Genomic DNA, 17016 nt, shown 5'->3' on the forward strand with positions numbered 1-17016 from the left:
GGGGCCACAGCCACAGTTACCACTTCGCTGCTGCTGCCACCACTGGGCCACAGTCTTGCTAATTCCAATCTGGGCCAGGTCATGGTCCCAATCACCATGTTGGAACCTTAAGGGCCCCAGACTGCTCCAGGTGTCCACATGTACATCTGATGACCAGGCCCTTAGCTTAGTGGGTATGTTGCCCACAACCCACCACTAGCCTAAGCCTGTGATTGTCTGTATTAGCACTTGACCTGTCCTCTCTGCTATGTGTGTGCTGTGTAGCCCCATAGAACTTCACATATGAAATGTAAGTTCACAGATAAAATGAGGATCTTGAGAGATGGGTCAGTGGTTAAGAACACCAACTGCTTTGCCTGAGGACCTGAGTTCAGTTTCCAGCACCACCAGGCGTATATGACAATCTGTAACTCCAGTTCAGGGGGACCTAATGGCCTCTTCTGTCAGGGCATACTCACAATGTACAGACATATATCCAGGCAAAACAGCCATACACATAAAATTACATTTTAAAAAAAGGATAAAATGATATGAATGTCAAATCAGCAGCTACATAGCATTGAACCCAGCTCTGGTAGCCTTCCAGAGCAGTGTGTGATGGCATCATTTACAGTCCCCAAAAGTCAGTCCCAACAAAAACAGAACAAACAAATAAACAGGGTAATTTTTATCTATTTTGTGTCTGTTTTTGTACTAGTTTACATATTTTATAGAAAGAATATATTTACTATAAACTTTTAAATTATAAAGAGATTATCACATTAATGTATGATTACTAACCAGGCAGTGGTGGTACACACCTTTGATCCCAGCCCTCAGGAGGCAGATGCAAATGGATCTCTGAGTTTGAGATCAGCCTGGTTTACAGAGCAAGTGCCAGGACAGCCAAGGCTATAAAGAGAAACCCCTGTCTCAGAAAACCAAAAGAAAAAAAAATGTATTAATGTCTGGATTGCTTCTGAAAATTTACTCTACTGATTAATTAATAACATTAGGACTTAATTGTTTTATAAGTTCATAAATATTTTTAAAGTTTTATACAACTCTTATAAATGATATCTAGCTGGGTGGTGGTGGTGGCAGCACACACCTTTAATCCCAGCACTCAGGAGTGAGTTCAAGGCAAGTCTGGTCTATCAAATAACCTAGCTTACAAAGTAAATATTATAGATTTGATGATGTTACACATATTACTTGGTGACAAGGAAATCTTACCTTCAAAAATATTTTTTAGTTGGGCATGATGGCACGTGCCTTTAATCCCAACACTGGGGAGGCAGAGGCAGGCAGATCTCTCAGTCTGAAGCCAGCCTGATCTACATAATGATTTCCTTGACAGTCAGGGCTACTCAGTGCCACCCTTTTTCAGGGAATAAACATATACACACAGAGTGTCATTATTTTGAAAGGTATGTTAAACACTTAGTAATCAGAGAATGTCCTCAGCTTACAGGCTATGCTAGCCCTGGGATGCAGACCTGCATTTTGCCCTTGCATCTTTCCTTAGGAAGCAAAGGAAGAACTCAGTCTACAGACTCACCATTTCTATACCACTGGACCTCTGGCTGGAAGGGTTTAATCTCAGGAGTGATGACTACTCGACAGCCCAGACTCATTGTCTCTCCTTCTCTCCCAAAAGACACATCAAACTTGTCATCAAAGTGGATGTCAAACTTGGATGCATAACCGTAAGGGGTCACAGCAACTGGGTACAACAGAAACAAACACCAGTAATGCATCTCTTCAAAGGTATACAGAATTTTTAATAAGCATAGGCAGAAAGCAGCTGCAATAAAAAAACAGAGCAAAGTATGTGGGCAAAAAATCAAGTTCTACACAAGAAGTACATAGAACACATCACACATCATCCTCATAACCACTAGCCAATGGCGAAACAGCTTCTCTTTGGAGCACATCTCCCTTCTGCCTAGTTTCTATGTGATCATGTTCCTATGAAACCTGAGAGGTCTGACTGCATCAGATCCTGCACAGCCTTCAGAGGCCAGTTGGTTCCAGAGATGCCTGAGGGGACAGAGGAGAGTTGTAAGGAAGTTCTTTACCAGCCCTAGGGTGCCAAACCCAACTGGAAAGGCATACAGGTTCTAATGCCTCCACGTGCAGGATGAGCAGGACCATCAGAGACTGCCTTGGCATTCAGTGGGAAGTCAGTCATAACAGCCATGAGACAAAGCAGTCCACTGTCACTTCTGCAGGCCTGTGTCACGCGTGCTTTCCATCTGGGGGAAACGGTAGTGTCCGGGAAACCTGTGGGCCAAATCCAGTCTGCTTCCTCTTATCATCACCATCATCATCATCATCATCACCACCACCATCATCATCATCACCACCACCACCACCACCATCATCATCATCATCATCATCATCATCATCATCATCACCACCACCATCATCATCATCACCACCACCACCACCACCATCATCATCATCATCACCATCATCATCATCATCATCACCATCACCATCATCATCATCATCATCACCATCATCATCATCATCACCATCATCATCATCACCACCATCATCATCATTATCACCATCATCAGGAATGGGTTTTATTGTTAAATCTCTTGACAGTTGAAAAAGATAAAAATCTAATATTGATCACGTGTGAAAAATCATAGGAAGTCCAAATTTCAATATCCGTATTTATGGTTTTACTGGAATCCAGCTATGTACAATCATTTGCCTACTGATTACAGAGGGGTTTATGTTTCATATGTTAGGAACAGGTGTGCCAAGTCAGGTGCAGTCAGAAGACACTATGCAATGGAAGAAACAGGGTTAAGTTGGTCTCGCAGAACCTGGCTTTAAAGAGAAGAAAACTGAGAAATGTGGCCATAGGAATGAGCAGGATAAGGTCAGAGGACTGGGAAATGATAAACCGGGCCCATCATGGGGACTCTGGGGACTATGCTATGATTTCAGAAGTACTGATACGGTGGGGAAAAGCATTTTCCATCCATTGTCTCCTCCATGGGACTGATACCAGGGATCATTTGAAGTTAGGAACCATTCAGGAAGTCAAGGAATAGTCATCTACAGACAGCAAACCAACTGGTGAAGTGGAAGACCAAGTCAGAAGAAAGTATTGGTATTAAGTATTTTCAGAACCTTCATTCATGATTTAATGTGTAGAGAATAAGTGTGGGCTGGACTGTCCTTTTCAGTCTGAGCATATAATCAGTTTCACAAACATAAACAGGCTACTTTTAAAATATAAGGAAAAAAACAATTAAACCTGGAAACAGAATAGTAACCAAAAAATTTAAAAAACAAACTAACCACAGCTGGGTACTGAGTATTATATCCACCCTGGCAAGTACATCATAAGTATTGTGAATTACTTCATCCTTTTAAAAACCGTGTTGCTTCCCTAGATTCAAGGACTCAGAACGTGGTTTGGAATTTGAGCATTACTACGCTACACTTTACATAGAGATGCCATGTAGCCAATGGGCTGTTAGACTTACAGCTAAGAGGCCTGGAAGCCCCAGCGTGGAGGCGAGTCTCATCCAATTCCCCCTTGTATCCTAGAGAAGAAAAGAGAACGCACGTGAGCTACTTTGTGATTGCCTGATGTTTCCGCACTGGGAGGGGCTTGAAATCCACTTTGAATAAAGCAAGGGCAAACCTACTCTTCACCACAACCGAGGCATACGCTGAGAGCTCTCCTTGAACATTCATGGCGGAGGCGCGGTACTGAGCCGTGTCTTCAAAGTCGCACCTGCAGAAATGCGGGGAAATGAGTGACCGTGTGCTGACTCCTGGTAACTGCTGGGGGTTTTGTCAGGAGATTCTATACTAACATAACAGACTGCAAGTCAGGGGCTCACATGAGGCTCTTTAGGAATTGAAGGGGCTGTCTCTGTTCCTGGGGGACATTCTATAATCTAAGTCATCTACAAATTTTCAAGCTGCAGTAGGGCAGGAAGGGAAAAGCTAACCAAGTACTAAGGCTATAAGTTACAGAGCGAATAACTGCTTTGCATTACTGGGGGAGAAAATGCCCAGCCGAGCATGTGGCTTTGTACCAGGTAATAACCCTGAGTGTGTATACTCCAGGCTGTCCTGTTCCAGGAGGTGGGTCTCAGTCTGGTGGCATCAGGATGACAGGGAACAGAAAAAGCAACTTCTCATGATATTCCCACAGCCTCCCTGAGGCAGAAACCTGAGCAAGGCTGGTCTTATATGCCATTCTGAGTTCAAAACACAAGTGACTTCATACTGTGGTTCTACTGGTGTTTGGGCTCTACGTGAAGTTCCTGCTCACAGTGGAACCCAAGTGCTATCTGGGTGCAGAAACAAGGATGTCTTACAAAGGTGGAGCAAGGAAAGAAACTCTCACAGAGGCCAGGCTGAGATTTCAAAGCAGGCTGTTTTGTGTCTAATCACACTAGTTTCTGTGTTCTTCCTTGTTTCTTGGGGTTTAGTTTAGTTTCATTTGAGATACACTTGTGTCTTGCGGAGAAGAAAGACAGTTGACTCCAGGAAGGTAAATACAATCACACTTCTCAGAGCTCTTTAATTTTAAAAGCTCACTGCTGCTTCAGCAGAAGTGATCCTACTTCAGCCCAGGGCTTGGGGAATGCCAGAGACACCCAGGTTCTGTTTAGAGCCCAGTATCTTCTATAGGGGAGAAGGCAGTAAACCTCCTGAGGATGATGGGCGCCTGTCCCCTCTACAGCTCAGCACATGGGCCTTGTGGGAGCCGAAAAGATGGGCACTTGTTTACTCTCTCATCCGCATAATCGGGTTTGCATTCAAACCATCTTGGGAAACATAAATTTTTTTATGACTTGGAAACTTTGATAGAGCTTCCATTTCAAATTTTGCTTAACCCAATGTCTGTGCTTGATTCGCTCACACAGATTGACGAGGCACACAACGTCCCATAGTTTCTGGGAAGCTGAAGGAAAGGACATTCTCTCAGTCTTCCCAGCTCTCAGTGGCACCCATCCCAGCCTCTATGCCTTTTGTTGATTAAAACAAAAGAGCACAGTACTGTGAGTTCGGAATTCTGTTATGATACAGACATAGAGGGGCCTACTTAAGCAATTATCTTCTTAATTTCTATAGGACATGCTCATATATAGAGAAGGATAAATAAATACATACTAATTTTATCATCTTTTAGGAAATTCAAATGTGAGATCACGTTAGGAGGTACTGTGGGCATGGCAGACTTAGTCATGCATGCTACCTTCCAAGTTTGAATCAAGAAAAACGTATATGAATAAGCATTGTGAGATAAGCCTGCACTGGGACCAGGAAGAAGATAGACTTTGTCTGTGTGTGACCCTGAGTGACAGCTGGGTAGCACACATAAACACTGATGTTCCCTTACTTGTTGATCTCCAGAGTATGCATTCCATACCGACTTTCAATGATATACTTTCCTGGGTTTGCGTGGACATTTATAGGCACCTGGTTTTTATACCTGAAAGATAATGCAAACAAGATGAATAGATTAAAGAATAATTAACTGCATGATCTCTCTCTCTCTCTCTCTCTCTCTCTCTCTCTCTCTCTCTCTCTCTCTCTCTCCCTCTCTCTCACACACACACCACATGATCACTGTATCACTGTTCTTGTAGATAAACTTGTTAAATGAAGTTCAACAATTCCATCTATTGAAAAAATGCAAATTACCTGAGGCTAACTAAATTCCCTAGCACTACAATCAATCTTCTCAGAGTGCTTTCTCCTCATCCTTAAAATTTACATGAAAAATGAACCGCTCACAATCTGTATGCATCTCATGTACATAAGGATAATAAAAACTACAGTTATGAAACAGTAAATAGGGTAGCGACTGGTTTATATAAAATAGAAAACAGAATGACTCATTGATGCTGCGGGAAATTAGGACACTGATTTCCTGAGGTGGGCACAGGGCATGAAGGATGCGTCTTGGCTGCTGAATATTGCTTGGGTTCCATTTGGGTGCTGGTTACATGATGTACAATCCAACAAACACTAACCCAAACTCTTCCTGTATATGTAACATACATTTCTTTGTATGGGCATTATACTTCAACAACAACCAAAATTGTTGACTCTCACTAACACAGCAGAATAAAGCTTTGTGTTAGCGCTTTTGTTGCTGGCTCTCTCTGTGGGAGGAAAGCACAATATCCCTCCTACTAGCGCTCTCTTGTGAACCACACCATTGTAATGAGGGGTCATCACACTCAAGTGACTTGGTTTCTGTCGTCGTAAGTAAGCATGGCTTTTGACTTAGAATAACTTCAAACCATAAAAGGAAAGTTCCAGCTGTTCTATTCCTGTTTGCAGCTTGCTTCCATCAGACGGTAGCCCATGCAGAAGGGCTTCTCTGTGAGACACTAATGTCCATTCATGGTACTTGTCTTCTTAAGTTCTCCATAGCCAGTGCTACGGTTCCACATGAGGCTTAGCCACTTGAACCTTTTTAAAAATTTATTTATTTATTTATTTATTTATTGCTTAAAAAGAAGAGGAGGAGAGAAGCAGCAAGGGGTCACTTGCTTTCCTTTTGATAACCTACTTCCTGTGTGCAGGTCAAACTAATATAGCTAATAAGCACAGGTGGCAGAGAGAGAGAGAGAGAGCTCTCTGGTCCATGTACAGACAGCATCAGCACATCTAGTCCTCACAACAACCAAACGAAATGTCACTGTTTAACCCCACTTTCCAGTGGAGAAACTGAGGCGTGGAGAGATCAAAGAACTCACCCTGGTCATAAGGCAGGCATAGCAGAGCTAGGATCTGAACCAGATCTGCCTGGCTCCTTACTTACCATTTCCATTTCTAAGCTGTTCTCTATAGAGCTGCATTTCATTTCTTTTCGACTTTTTGAAATGTATATAAGGAAGGGTGGGAAGAGGGAAGTGGTATAAAGGAAAAGGAAAATATTGGTTTCAATTAACTCTTTCACCCTAACTTTGTCCTCCTAAGGTCCAAGTTTTGGAAGGTTGGGGCCCAATGGTGTAGCATTATGTGGTAGTGAGGAGGGTCTTGGATCATTGGGGGCCTTATGGTGTTTTGTTAATTCCAAAATAATGAGTTACCGTAAAAGCGCAAGCCCTCTCTGATCTGTGTGATCTACCACTCCGCAGGCTTGCTCACCACGATTCCGTCTTCCATGATGTGACACTGCCAAGGGGACCCCATAAGAGTTGACACCATGCTGTTTGGGCTTTCAAACTGTTAGATAAGTCTACCTTTCATAGGTAGCCTTAGTGTTTTGATATAGAAATGGAGAGTTCAAAGAAGAGAAAGCGGGAAGTACACTTGAACGCATTGGCACAGGAGACCACTTCCTAAATATAACCCCAGCAGCAACAACACTGAGAGCAACAATTAATAAATGGGACTTTTTGAAACTGAGAAGCTTCTGTAAGGCAAAGGACATGGTCAACAAGACAAAACGGCAGCCTACAGAATGGGAAAATATCTTCACCAACCCCACATTGGACAGAGGACTGATCTCCAAAATATACAAAGAACTCAAGAAACTTGATGTCAAAAGAATAAATAATCCAATAAAATATGGGTACAGACCTAAACAGAGAACTTTCAACAGACGAATCTCAAATGACTGAAAGACACTTAAGGAACTGCTCAACATCCTCAGCCATCAGAGAAATGCAAATCAAAATGGCTCTGAAATTCTATCTTACACCTGTCAGAATGGCCAACACTGATGACAACTTATGCTGGAGAGGATGTGGGATAAGGGGAACGTTCCTCCATTGCTGATGAGAGTGCAAACTTGTTTAGCTGCTTTGGAAATCAGTATGGCAATTTCTCAGAAAATTGGGAAATAATCTACCTCAAGACCCAGCAATACCACTTTTGGGTATATACCCAAAGGATGCTCAATCATACCACAAGGACATGTGCTCAACTATGTTCATAGCAGCATTATTTGTAATAGCCAGAACCTTGAAACAACCTAGATGCCCCTCAGCCGAAGAATGGATAAAGATAATGTGGTACATTTACACAATGGAATATTACACAGTGGGAAAAAATGACATCTTGAAATTTGCATGCAAATGGATGGATCTATAAAAAAAAATTGACTCAGGTAACCCAGACCCAGAAAGATAAATATGATATGTACTCACTCATAAGTGGCCTTTAGACACAAAGCAAAGAAAAAAAAAACAACCTACAGACCACAACCACGGGGAACCTAGACAACAAAGAGGACCCTAAGAGAGACATATCTGGATCTACATAGGAAGGAGAAAAGACAAGATCTCCTTAGTAAATTAGGAGCACATGGGTAACAGGAGAGTGTAGAAGGGGAGAGGGGAGGAAGGGACGGGAGTGGATAAAATTGTGTAACTCAATAAAAAACAATAAAAAAAGAAATGGAGAGCTAATATAATTTCTAAGGCACACTGTTCCTTTTTCTTCTTTTCCTGAGTCTGTGTGCATGATATTATGATGTGTCTCTGTGTGTTTACATGCATGTGTGTTCCTGTGCATGTGAATATAGAAGCCTCAAGTTGAGATCAGCAATTTCCTCAGCTGCTCTTCTACCCTTCCCCTTGGACCAGGACCTCTCGATCAAAACTCAGAGCTCAACGACATGGCTAGTCTAATAGCTGCCTTGCTCTGAGGAGCCCTGCCTCTGCCTTCTGAGGCTGAAATTACAGGTGAGTCACGATGCCTGCCTGGCATTTATGTGGGTTCTGGGGGAATCTTCTTGCTTGCACGGTAGGCACCATTTCCCCAGCCCATACACATTTCTATCGGTGTTAGCATTCTCCTTTCCCACCCAGCTGGGCTGCAACGCAGCTGTCAAGACTCAGGTCAGATGCCAAGGCTTCAACACTCCTCTTTACAAGTTTTCCAAACTATGAACTGCTTTCATCTCTTGGAATCATGGTTACTCTGCTAAATATAACGTTTATCAAAATTATTGTTGGGGGCAGTAAGATAGCTCTGTGGGTAACTGAACTTGCTGCCAAGACTATTGATGACCAGTGTTTGATCCCTAGGGCCCACATGTTGGAAGGAGAAGAACAAACTCCAAGTTGTCCTCTGACTTCCCCACACACATCATGGGCTGTACACACACACGCACACACACATGCACGCGCGCACACACACACACACACACACACGTGCATGCTCACACTATATAAATGTAATTTTTAAAGTTATGGTTGAGTTTGCACTCCCCTACTAAGTTGCTAGTCCTGATATACGTTTTCTTCTGTCCCCACTCCAATGAGGGAGTCGTTGGCATTTTGCACATGCTCAGTGTTGATTAAAATGATTGAGTGGAACTGTTATGTGATAACCAGTTAAATTATACCTTCATACTTCTTCACTAAAGAAATCAAGTTCTGGAAAATGCATACCCCACACTATGGATGATTTAATCCATATATGGATTAAATCCATACATTAAATCCGTACATGAGGAGAGCGAGTTGAGGCTTTCCGGGTCCTGTTCCCCAGGTCTGGAATCAGGAGGGAAGTTCTAGCGTCACAGCAGGATGGAAGATGTGCTGTGTGACCTTCTCCCTACTCACAGAACACGGTGCAGCTGCCTTTCTGTCTCTTGAGAGCCCGGAAGTGCTTCGGGGAGCTGTTTCAACACAGCTCTTGTCGGGGCAATGCAATCAGAGAGAGCCATCAGCAACCCTGACTCTCAGACTCTCCGGTCTGAGGGAAAAGGGGTGTGCTTTCTGACTAGAATGGCTTGGGTCAGGGGAAACTCAGCTGAGCAGCTCCCTCTTGCTTGCTTGTTTGCTTTTTCACGCGCTGGAGGGTTTTCAACAGTTCTCCTCAGCACAAGAGGGACAATGTGTCACTAAAGACTGTGGCATGTGCTGCCTGACCAAATCTGAGTGACACTGGGTTGGCTTCCGTTCAGCAATGCTGTTCATATCTCTATAAAGTTTGCGTTCAAGTGGCATCCGGCAGCTCCCATTGCGCCACTCTTCCTGCCCTCAGGTACTGCTCGACTTAGCGCCTTCATACCTTCCCGGTTAAACACGCCCAGCTCTTCTAATGGGGCCACCTGGCAGAGGAACCTGCTTTAAAATGTGCAGCACTTGACTGTAGGACTCCACAGAACTCGCCATGTCAGAGAGAGAAATGGAAGGACTAAGTCACAGGGAGAGTTCATTCTATTCTGCAGGGAATGTCCGCTATGAGGCACTCGAGTTTTGGGTCACTTGAGACTGGCTGCCTTCAGTGTTAAGTCAGAGTGGAAAAGAAGTGGGTTTGGCCTGCCCCCACACACTTCACAGCTTGCTGCTTCTGGAAAGTGGAATTCCAAACTAGCTAGTCATCAGCTAGCTGTGGAGAGTAATCTACACCCTGGGAATGTTTCCAAAGGCTTGCTCAAATGCTCTGTATGGATACCACTTTCCTTACACACTCTGTCCTTACACACTCTGTCCTTACACACTCTGTCCTTACACACTCTGTCCTTACACATTCTGTCCTTACACACTCATGTCAGCCTAGTGCAGGGCTAATCTTGATGATGAGGGTGGTAGAGAGAGCTCCTTGGCGGAGTCCAATGCAGTGAAACAAGAAGGGCCCTGAGGTCCTTTCTCTGTCATGACGCCATGCAAACTGAAATGACCCCGAACGCTGGTGAGAATCCACCTTAAAGAAATAGCTACTACCCACTGTGAAACCAGTTATCTGGGACTTCAGAGTTGGCTCCATGGTTAAGAGAAGAATCCAGTCAAATCTAACTGTCTCAAATAGTCCACAACCAATTTTCCTTTTAACAAACAATGGTTTTTGAGCCCGCTGTCATGTATCCCAGCCCGGCCTTGAACCCCTTATGTAACTGAGGCTGACTCTGAACTTCTGATCCTCCTGCTTCTATCTCCCGAGTGGTAGGGTTATAGGCATTCGCCATCTTGCCCAGTTTATGCAGTTGTGGGGCTAGAACCAAGGATTTGTGCGGATAGGTGAGCACTCTACCAACTGAGACACACTCCCATCCACAAGAGCGTGTGCTTTATTTCATTCTCTATGCCTTATCATTTCATTTCTAATAAGTTGGAAGTATAGCTGTCTGCTACAAGTGCCCGAGGACATAAGACGGCTCAGCACATAGTGCCTGTGCCCTTTGATCCCACTCCATCAGGACCAATCGCTCTCCTTGGGTTCGAACATAACCTTCCAGAATGTATGCAAATGAAACAACATAAATTCTGCTTTCCCCCTTTAGACCAATAGATGCTAGGCAGGCTACTGTACAAATAGCCTACTAAACACTAAAGTTTCATTTTCTTCCCACCACAGAAGTATCTTTCCTCCATGTTAACAAGGCCCTCTCCGTGATGGAGGCTTCACCGCCCTAGTGTGTTGGTGTCCTCTGTAAGCGATTTTCCTACCGAATGAAAGCACACAAATAGGACCCCTTCTACTGGAACCTCAAAACTGTCCTGTACCTGGCCTTGCTGAGTGTTGTGTTCCTGCTGTGCATCGTTCTCTGGGTAACCTCAAAGTTCCACTTAAACAGATGTCGGCAGTAACATGAGATTGGCCAGGAGAACAGCTGCTGCCTGCCCACTTTGTTAGACCTCAGGGACTCCATGACCTAACCGCGGCCAGTGGAAACTTGGAGCCAAACTGTCTTTGGAAAAGACTCCGAGGGAATCAGACCCCGGGACACATGCCTCAGCAAGGCATAGCGAGGACTTAGCTGCTATCCGTGAGGTGGCATGACCGTGCCGAGCCCTCATAAACGCATTTCCTTAACCCACCTCCTCCCATGTTTCCCTCCCATTCGTACCCGATGTGGGTACCGTAAGGCTGCAGTCAGGCACCGGAGAGGCCAATGATGTGGTCACCAACAGCATCGGATCTCACCTGGTAATGAGCTCCCTGCTCTGTGAGTAAGAGGATGCCAGTGAAAAGTATTCCCCTTGCGTCCATGTTGTGACATAAATTAGAATTCCAGCTGCTGCTTCTTAGAAAAGACACCATGTCCAAGAAGAGACACGAACCCATAAGGAACCTGTTCGCGGACGTCTGTTCACCTGGCAGTGAAGTGGGCCTACATTCCAGGGATCTTCTCTGGGAGAACCTTAAGATTACTAGCCTTGTATTTGTTTTTGTAATGTGACCCCCAAATTGAAGAAGCTCCTTGCTCCACAAACCTGGATTTGTCCCTGTTGTCACCAGAGCCAGCTGTCACTATGTGCACACTGATTCCGAACATTTCTCCTCACCCAGGGGCGACTCTCAGTCACCTTCCCCACTGAGCCATCTTGCCAGCCCTCTCAGAAACAGAGCCGTTTCTTAGCTGCTCTCTGGTTCTTTTGTTTTGACTTGTATGTCTCACTGAGCATGAAAGGGGTACTTTCTCTGCAATTTCTGTCTTTTCTCTCCTGGAAGAACTGGTATATAAAGAATGAGTCTTGGGAAATGGTGCCCTCCTTCGGGTAAAAAGGAAGTCACCTCCCCAAACGCAGAAGGGAAGAGAGCAGGAGGCCTACCACAGAAAGGGGCTACTCTCCCAGAAATAAAGATTTCAAAGCCACAAGTACAAGATTTGTGGTCAACGTACTGTGACTGAGCTCTGTTGGCGGGGAAAACTGAAAACAGACAATACGACTACTTTTCAAATTTAACTTGACGAGAGCCATTACCTTAGTAGTCTTATGCTCTGTGTGGAGGGCTTTAATCTCTTTGTTTGTTAATTATTCCTTTTCCAGGCTAACAAAGTGCACCTAAGGAGTTTAATCTCCAAAACTGAGCTGTGCCTCTGGGAAACCCCACTGCTGGTTTAAAAACACCATCAGGAACATGGCCCAGCTTATGTTCCAGATGCTGCATTTTAAAAAACAATGCTCAAGAAATTAATATTTTTCTCCTAGACATTCCTTTGTATAATTTTAAAAGTTATCTTTAGTTTTTAAAAATAAAAGAAGAGCTGAGTAAGGCAGTACACTCCTGCAGTCCCTGTGTCTAGGAGTTTGAGTTGGTAGGGTCACAAGTTCAAGGCTGGCCTTAATCTCAAACAAACAAACAAACAAAAACAGATAATAAAAATTTTAAATTAAAAGCAAAAAAGAGAGCTGCAAAAATATTCAATGAACTTTTCTATTTGATTAGGGACTCTATTTAGTCAACATTAATATATTTAAATTTCTGACAGAAGGATTTTTTTACTTATCAAATAGTATTTATGAGAACTAAGCATACATTTATCTTCATGGATTTCCATAGGAATGTTTGGGTTTTCTTTCTCATTTGGCAAGTGATACTCGAGGGGGAGGGGTCTAATGCCGGGAATCACACACACAAGGCAGGGGCTCTACCAATGACGTTCATCTCTAGACCAGTAGTTAGACATTTTTTTGTTGTTGTTTATTTGTAGTTATGTTGGTGTATGTTTTGGTTTGGTTTTTTAACAGGGTCTCATTATGTACTCCGGGCTGGTCTTGAACTTGCAATCCTCTTTTTGAGAATCTTAGAGCTCACTATATATACCATGCTTGCTCAAACTCATGAGGATCCTCCTGCTTCTTTTCTGAGAGTTGGGATTAAAGGTGTGTTGCGACATCACATCCAGCTATAATTTTTAATTACATCTATCTATCTATCTATCTATCTATCTATCTATCTATCTATCTATCTATCATCTATTATCTATCTATGTATCTATCTTATCTCTATCTGTCTATCTATCTATCATCTATCTATCTATCTATGTTCTTTCTTTCTATCTTGTGTGTGCAAGAAAGAGAGCATATGAATGAATGAATACATGTACAGGATGTTGTGAAAGTTGGTTCTCTCCTTCCATCACTGTGGGTCTTGGGGCTTGAACACAGGTCCTCAGGCTTGGTGGCTAGTATCGTTATATGCCAAACCATTTTGCTGGCTCAGTGTTTTTTGTTTGTTTGTTGATTTTTAAAGAGATTGACTGTTGATTCCTGTAAAGGTTGAATGATGCAACTTTATAGTCACAAGGAAGTGTGGGGGCAATAGCAATTGATTTTTAATTTACTTTTCTATTTCAAAATTTATAAGTTAAATTTTTAGAAATTCATTTTTGTTGAAATATTAGAAGTGCCTCGTGGCATTTCTCATCTTTGTTTATTATAAACTATTTGCCATAGTAAAATTCATCGTCATTTTTGGCATTTTACTATTGTTGCTTTTGTTTTTGATTTTGAGGCAGAAGGGGTAGAGATGAAGCTCTCTGAGTTTTAGTTTTCTATGTATAGGTACATATTTGCATGTGCATGTGAAAGCTAGGTCAACATCAGGTGTCTTCTTCAATCATTCCCCACCGTACTTTTGAGACAAGGTCTTTCACTGAACCCGGAGCGTCATGATCTGTCTAACTAGGTGATCAGCGAGCTCCGGGGCTCTTCCCATCTCCACCCTAGCACCCAGCCTCCTCCACGGGTGCAGGAACCCAAACCTAGATCCTCATGTCTGCACAGCAAGCTCCTTACCAATGGAGCCATCGCTCCCGCCTTTATGATTATAAAGTTATTAAAATGTATAATCTCTATGCAAGATCATTTGTTTTTCCCATTCATAAAACATGTACAAACTTACAGGAGTCTTTGCTGACCCCTGCGTATTGCTAGTTCAGTTTCCCTGGATGTACACGTAACTTGGTAATCAATTCTATCAGCTTCCACAAAAGAAAACATACCACGTGAGACGGGGTTCCGGCCAGCCTGCTACAGAGCAGTGCAATTTCACACTCTCTTTCTCCCAGACTGTGTGGGAACGAGGTTTAATGATAAACTCGGGAGCGTGTAGTAGATGGTCTTCATTTAGCTTCCCGTGATATGCTTGAGTGTCTTCTAACTGAAAGAGCAAGCAAGTAAATGGCCACATGTTTCCAAAATACTACCAAATTAAAGTTACGTCTAGTGCTAAGATAACAGGTAGAAGCCAAAATGTTACTTTCCCTTTGTTTTCTTGTTTTGTTTGAGGTAGATTTTTATGTAGTCCAGGCTGGCTTCCAACTTACTTTATAGCCAAGGATAACTTTAAACTTCTGATCTTCCCGATTCTACATCTCAAGTGCAAGGATTATAGAATGGCATCGCCATTGTACCCTACTTTATGGGTTGGTGGGGATTGAACCTGTGACTCTATGCATGATGCAAACAATATAAACTTACTGCATTCTCAGACCTAATTTTTACATTTTGCTCCTTATTTTTACAGTCAGGTAAAATCATTTCCTTCCTGGTTTTAAAAATGAGTTTTTGGTTTTCTAAACCCTAAGATTTAGCAACACTCCTACGATGTGTCCCTAAAGTGGCTTCAGAAACTTACTTAATATCTTTCAAATCTGAATTTCCACGAAGTTTAAAATTCCAAAGTTTGCCTTTATGTGGCCTACGCATTCTGACATCTTCTCTCCTTGTTTCCATTAGCTTTGTTTCTCTGTCACCTACGTGGCTCTGCCCCTGAAAGAGCCCAGTGTGGACTACACACGCACACGCTCACGTACAGCTTCTTAAACACATTGCCACTCTTCTGAGCGGCGTGACATTAGCTCGCTTACCGTTTTCCTCAGCGACAGCGCTTCTGCTTTTTCTCGAATTGCAACGCTCCTCGACTTCTTTTCAAATGTTTCCTCTCGCTGAAGGGTGGACGTGGTCTGTTTGGATATTTTGGACTGCTTAGAGGCTGTGGACTTTTTGGAGGCTATGAGTTCTTCCTCGCTTGCAAGAAGAGTCCTCTGAGCTATGTAAGCAGCAGCTTGTTTGATTCTTTCTTCTTCTGTGTCTCTGATTCCACCAATGTGCACTTGCCTGAAACAACAGAGCAGAAGGTAGAAACAGTGTGGTAAGCACAAGCTTGCCTGATTTTGCCGAGCTCAGGCACTGTCCCTGCCCTTAGGAAATCTGCCATTAAAAAGCCCTGGTGTGGAGCTGGAGAGATGGCTCAACAGAGCACGTGCAGAGAACCCTGGTTCAGTTCCGAGTTTCCACAGTTCCCAGCTCACAACCTTCTGTAGCTCCAGGCCCTAGAGCTCCGATGCTCTCTGCTGACCTCCGTGAGCAATGCATGAAGGTGTACACTTACATACATGCAACAAAAATATTCAACACATAAACCAAAAAATACATCTTTAAAAATATCCTGATAAATCAGAGTCTAACTCTTTATTATAGAAGAAAGCACCTTCCTTTAACACTAAGAATGACAAGCGCAGTGATTCCTAGTATGGTTCTGGAGCCTTCCATCAAAATAAAACCCCACAAGGTAGATGCTATCACTCCTCTTTTAGATACATAGTAACAAGACTAAAGAAGATAAATAAACAGCCCAAGGAGTTCCCCTGGGCAACTGAGTGTGTTTAAATATGATCCAATTTACAATGAAAGATAAAGCTATGCTTTTTCCAGGAAAGACAATAATGTACAGTGGAAGAGATCAAATGTCTGTGGCCTGATATGTGATGTGTGAACTCTGCTGGAGTTCACAGCCCAGAGTTGCCCAGACATGTAACATGTTCTATGTCACATAAGACTCTGGTGAATAGTGAGTTTCTTTAGTCCCATAACACTTTACAGTTTGGGTTTTTAACATAAATAATTTTTAAAAATTATTGTCTTCATATGCTAATTTTGTGAAGTAACAGGCTTTCTTATTGACATTCTATACATTTTGATCATATTCGTTCCTCTAGTGCCATTTCTTACCCTCCTCCCTTTGCCCTTCCAAATCTTTACTTACCCTGCTCACTTTACACTTTATAGTTTTGAATCTTTCTTTTTGCTGTCCATGTATTGACTATAAATAGTATTTAACCACTCACATCTAAAGCTCTATTCCCATGTCAACTGACCATATAAACAACATGAAGTCCTAATCATTCTTTTGTCATGTATCCAATGTATGATAAAAATGTCTGAAAATGAAATTCCTTGACTTCAAAGAGCCTCCTTCTCGGTGGGTTCCAAGCTTCCTAAGTCCTTTTTAAAGCAATAAATAGTGAGTCCTCGATAATTGTTAGCTACTATTGACTCCTCACTTATA

The 17016-nt window shown here is 42.8% G+C and overlaps 1 protein-coding gene across 6 annotated transcripts in view; it reads right to left on the reverse strand.

Annotated features, from left to right (window-relative positions):
* Myom1 (myomesin 1) overlaps positions 1–17016 on the reverse strand; it is a 135089-nt gene that overhangs the window by 82601 nt on the left and 35472 nt on the right. For 5 of the 6 annotated variants that reach the window (XM_038315278.1, XM_042054271.1, XM_042054270.1 and 2 more), the window contains 6 exons: positions 15536–15785; positions 14669–14826; positions 5366–5458; positions 3657–3745; positions 3492–3551; positions 1541–1705 (listed from right to left, as the gene is read on the reverse strand). In XM_038315278.1, the coding sequence (XP_038171206.1) occupies positions 1541–1705; positions 3492–3551; positions 3657–3745; positions 5366–5458; positions 14669–14826; positions 15536–15785 (815 nt within the window). Of the gene's footprint in view, positions 1–1540; positions 1706–3491; positions 3552–3656; positions 3746–5365; positions 5459–14668; positions 14827–15535; positions 15786–16825; positions 16942–17016 lie in introns of those variants that run through there. The other variant, XM_038315283.1, reaches the window with a different exon arrangement.

The sequence above is a fragment of the Arvicola amphibius genome, chromosome 18 (assembly GCF_903992535.2).
Source record: "Arvicola amphibius chromosome 18, mArvAmp1.2, whole genome shotgun sequence".
NCBI classification, from domain to species: Eukaryota; Metazoa; Chordata; class Mammalia; order Rodentia; family Cricetidae; genus Arvicola; species Arvicola amphibius.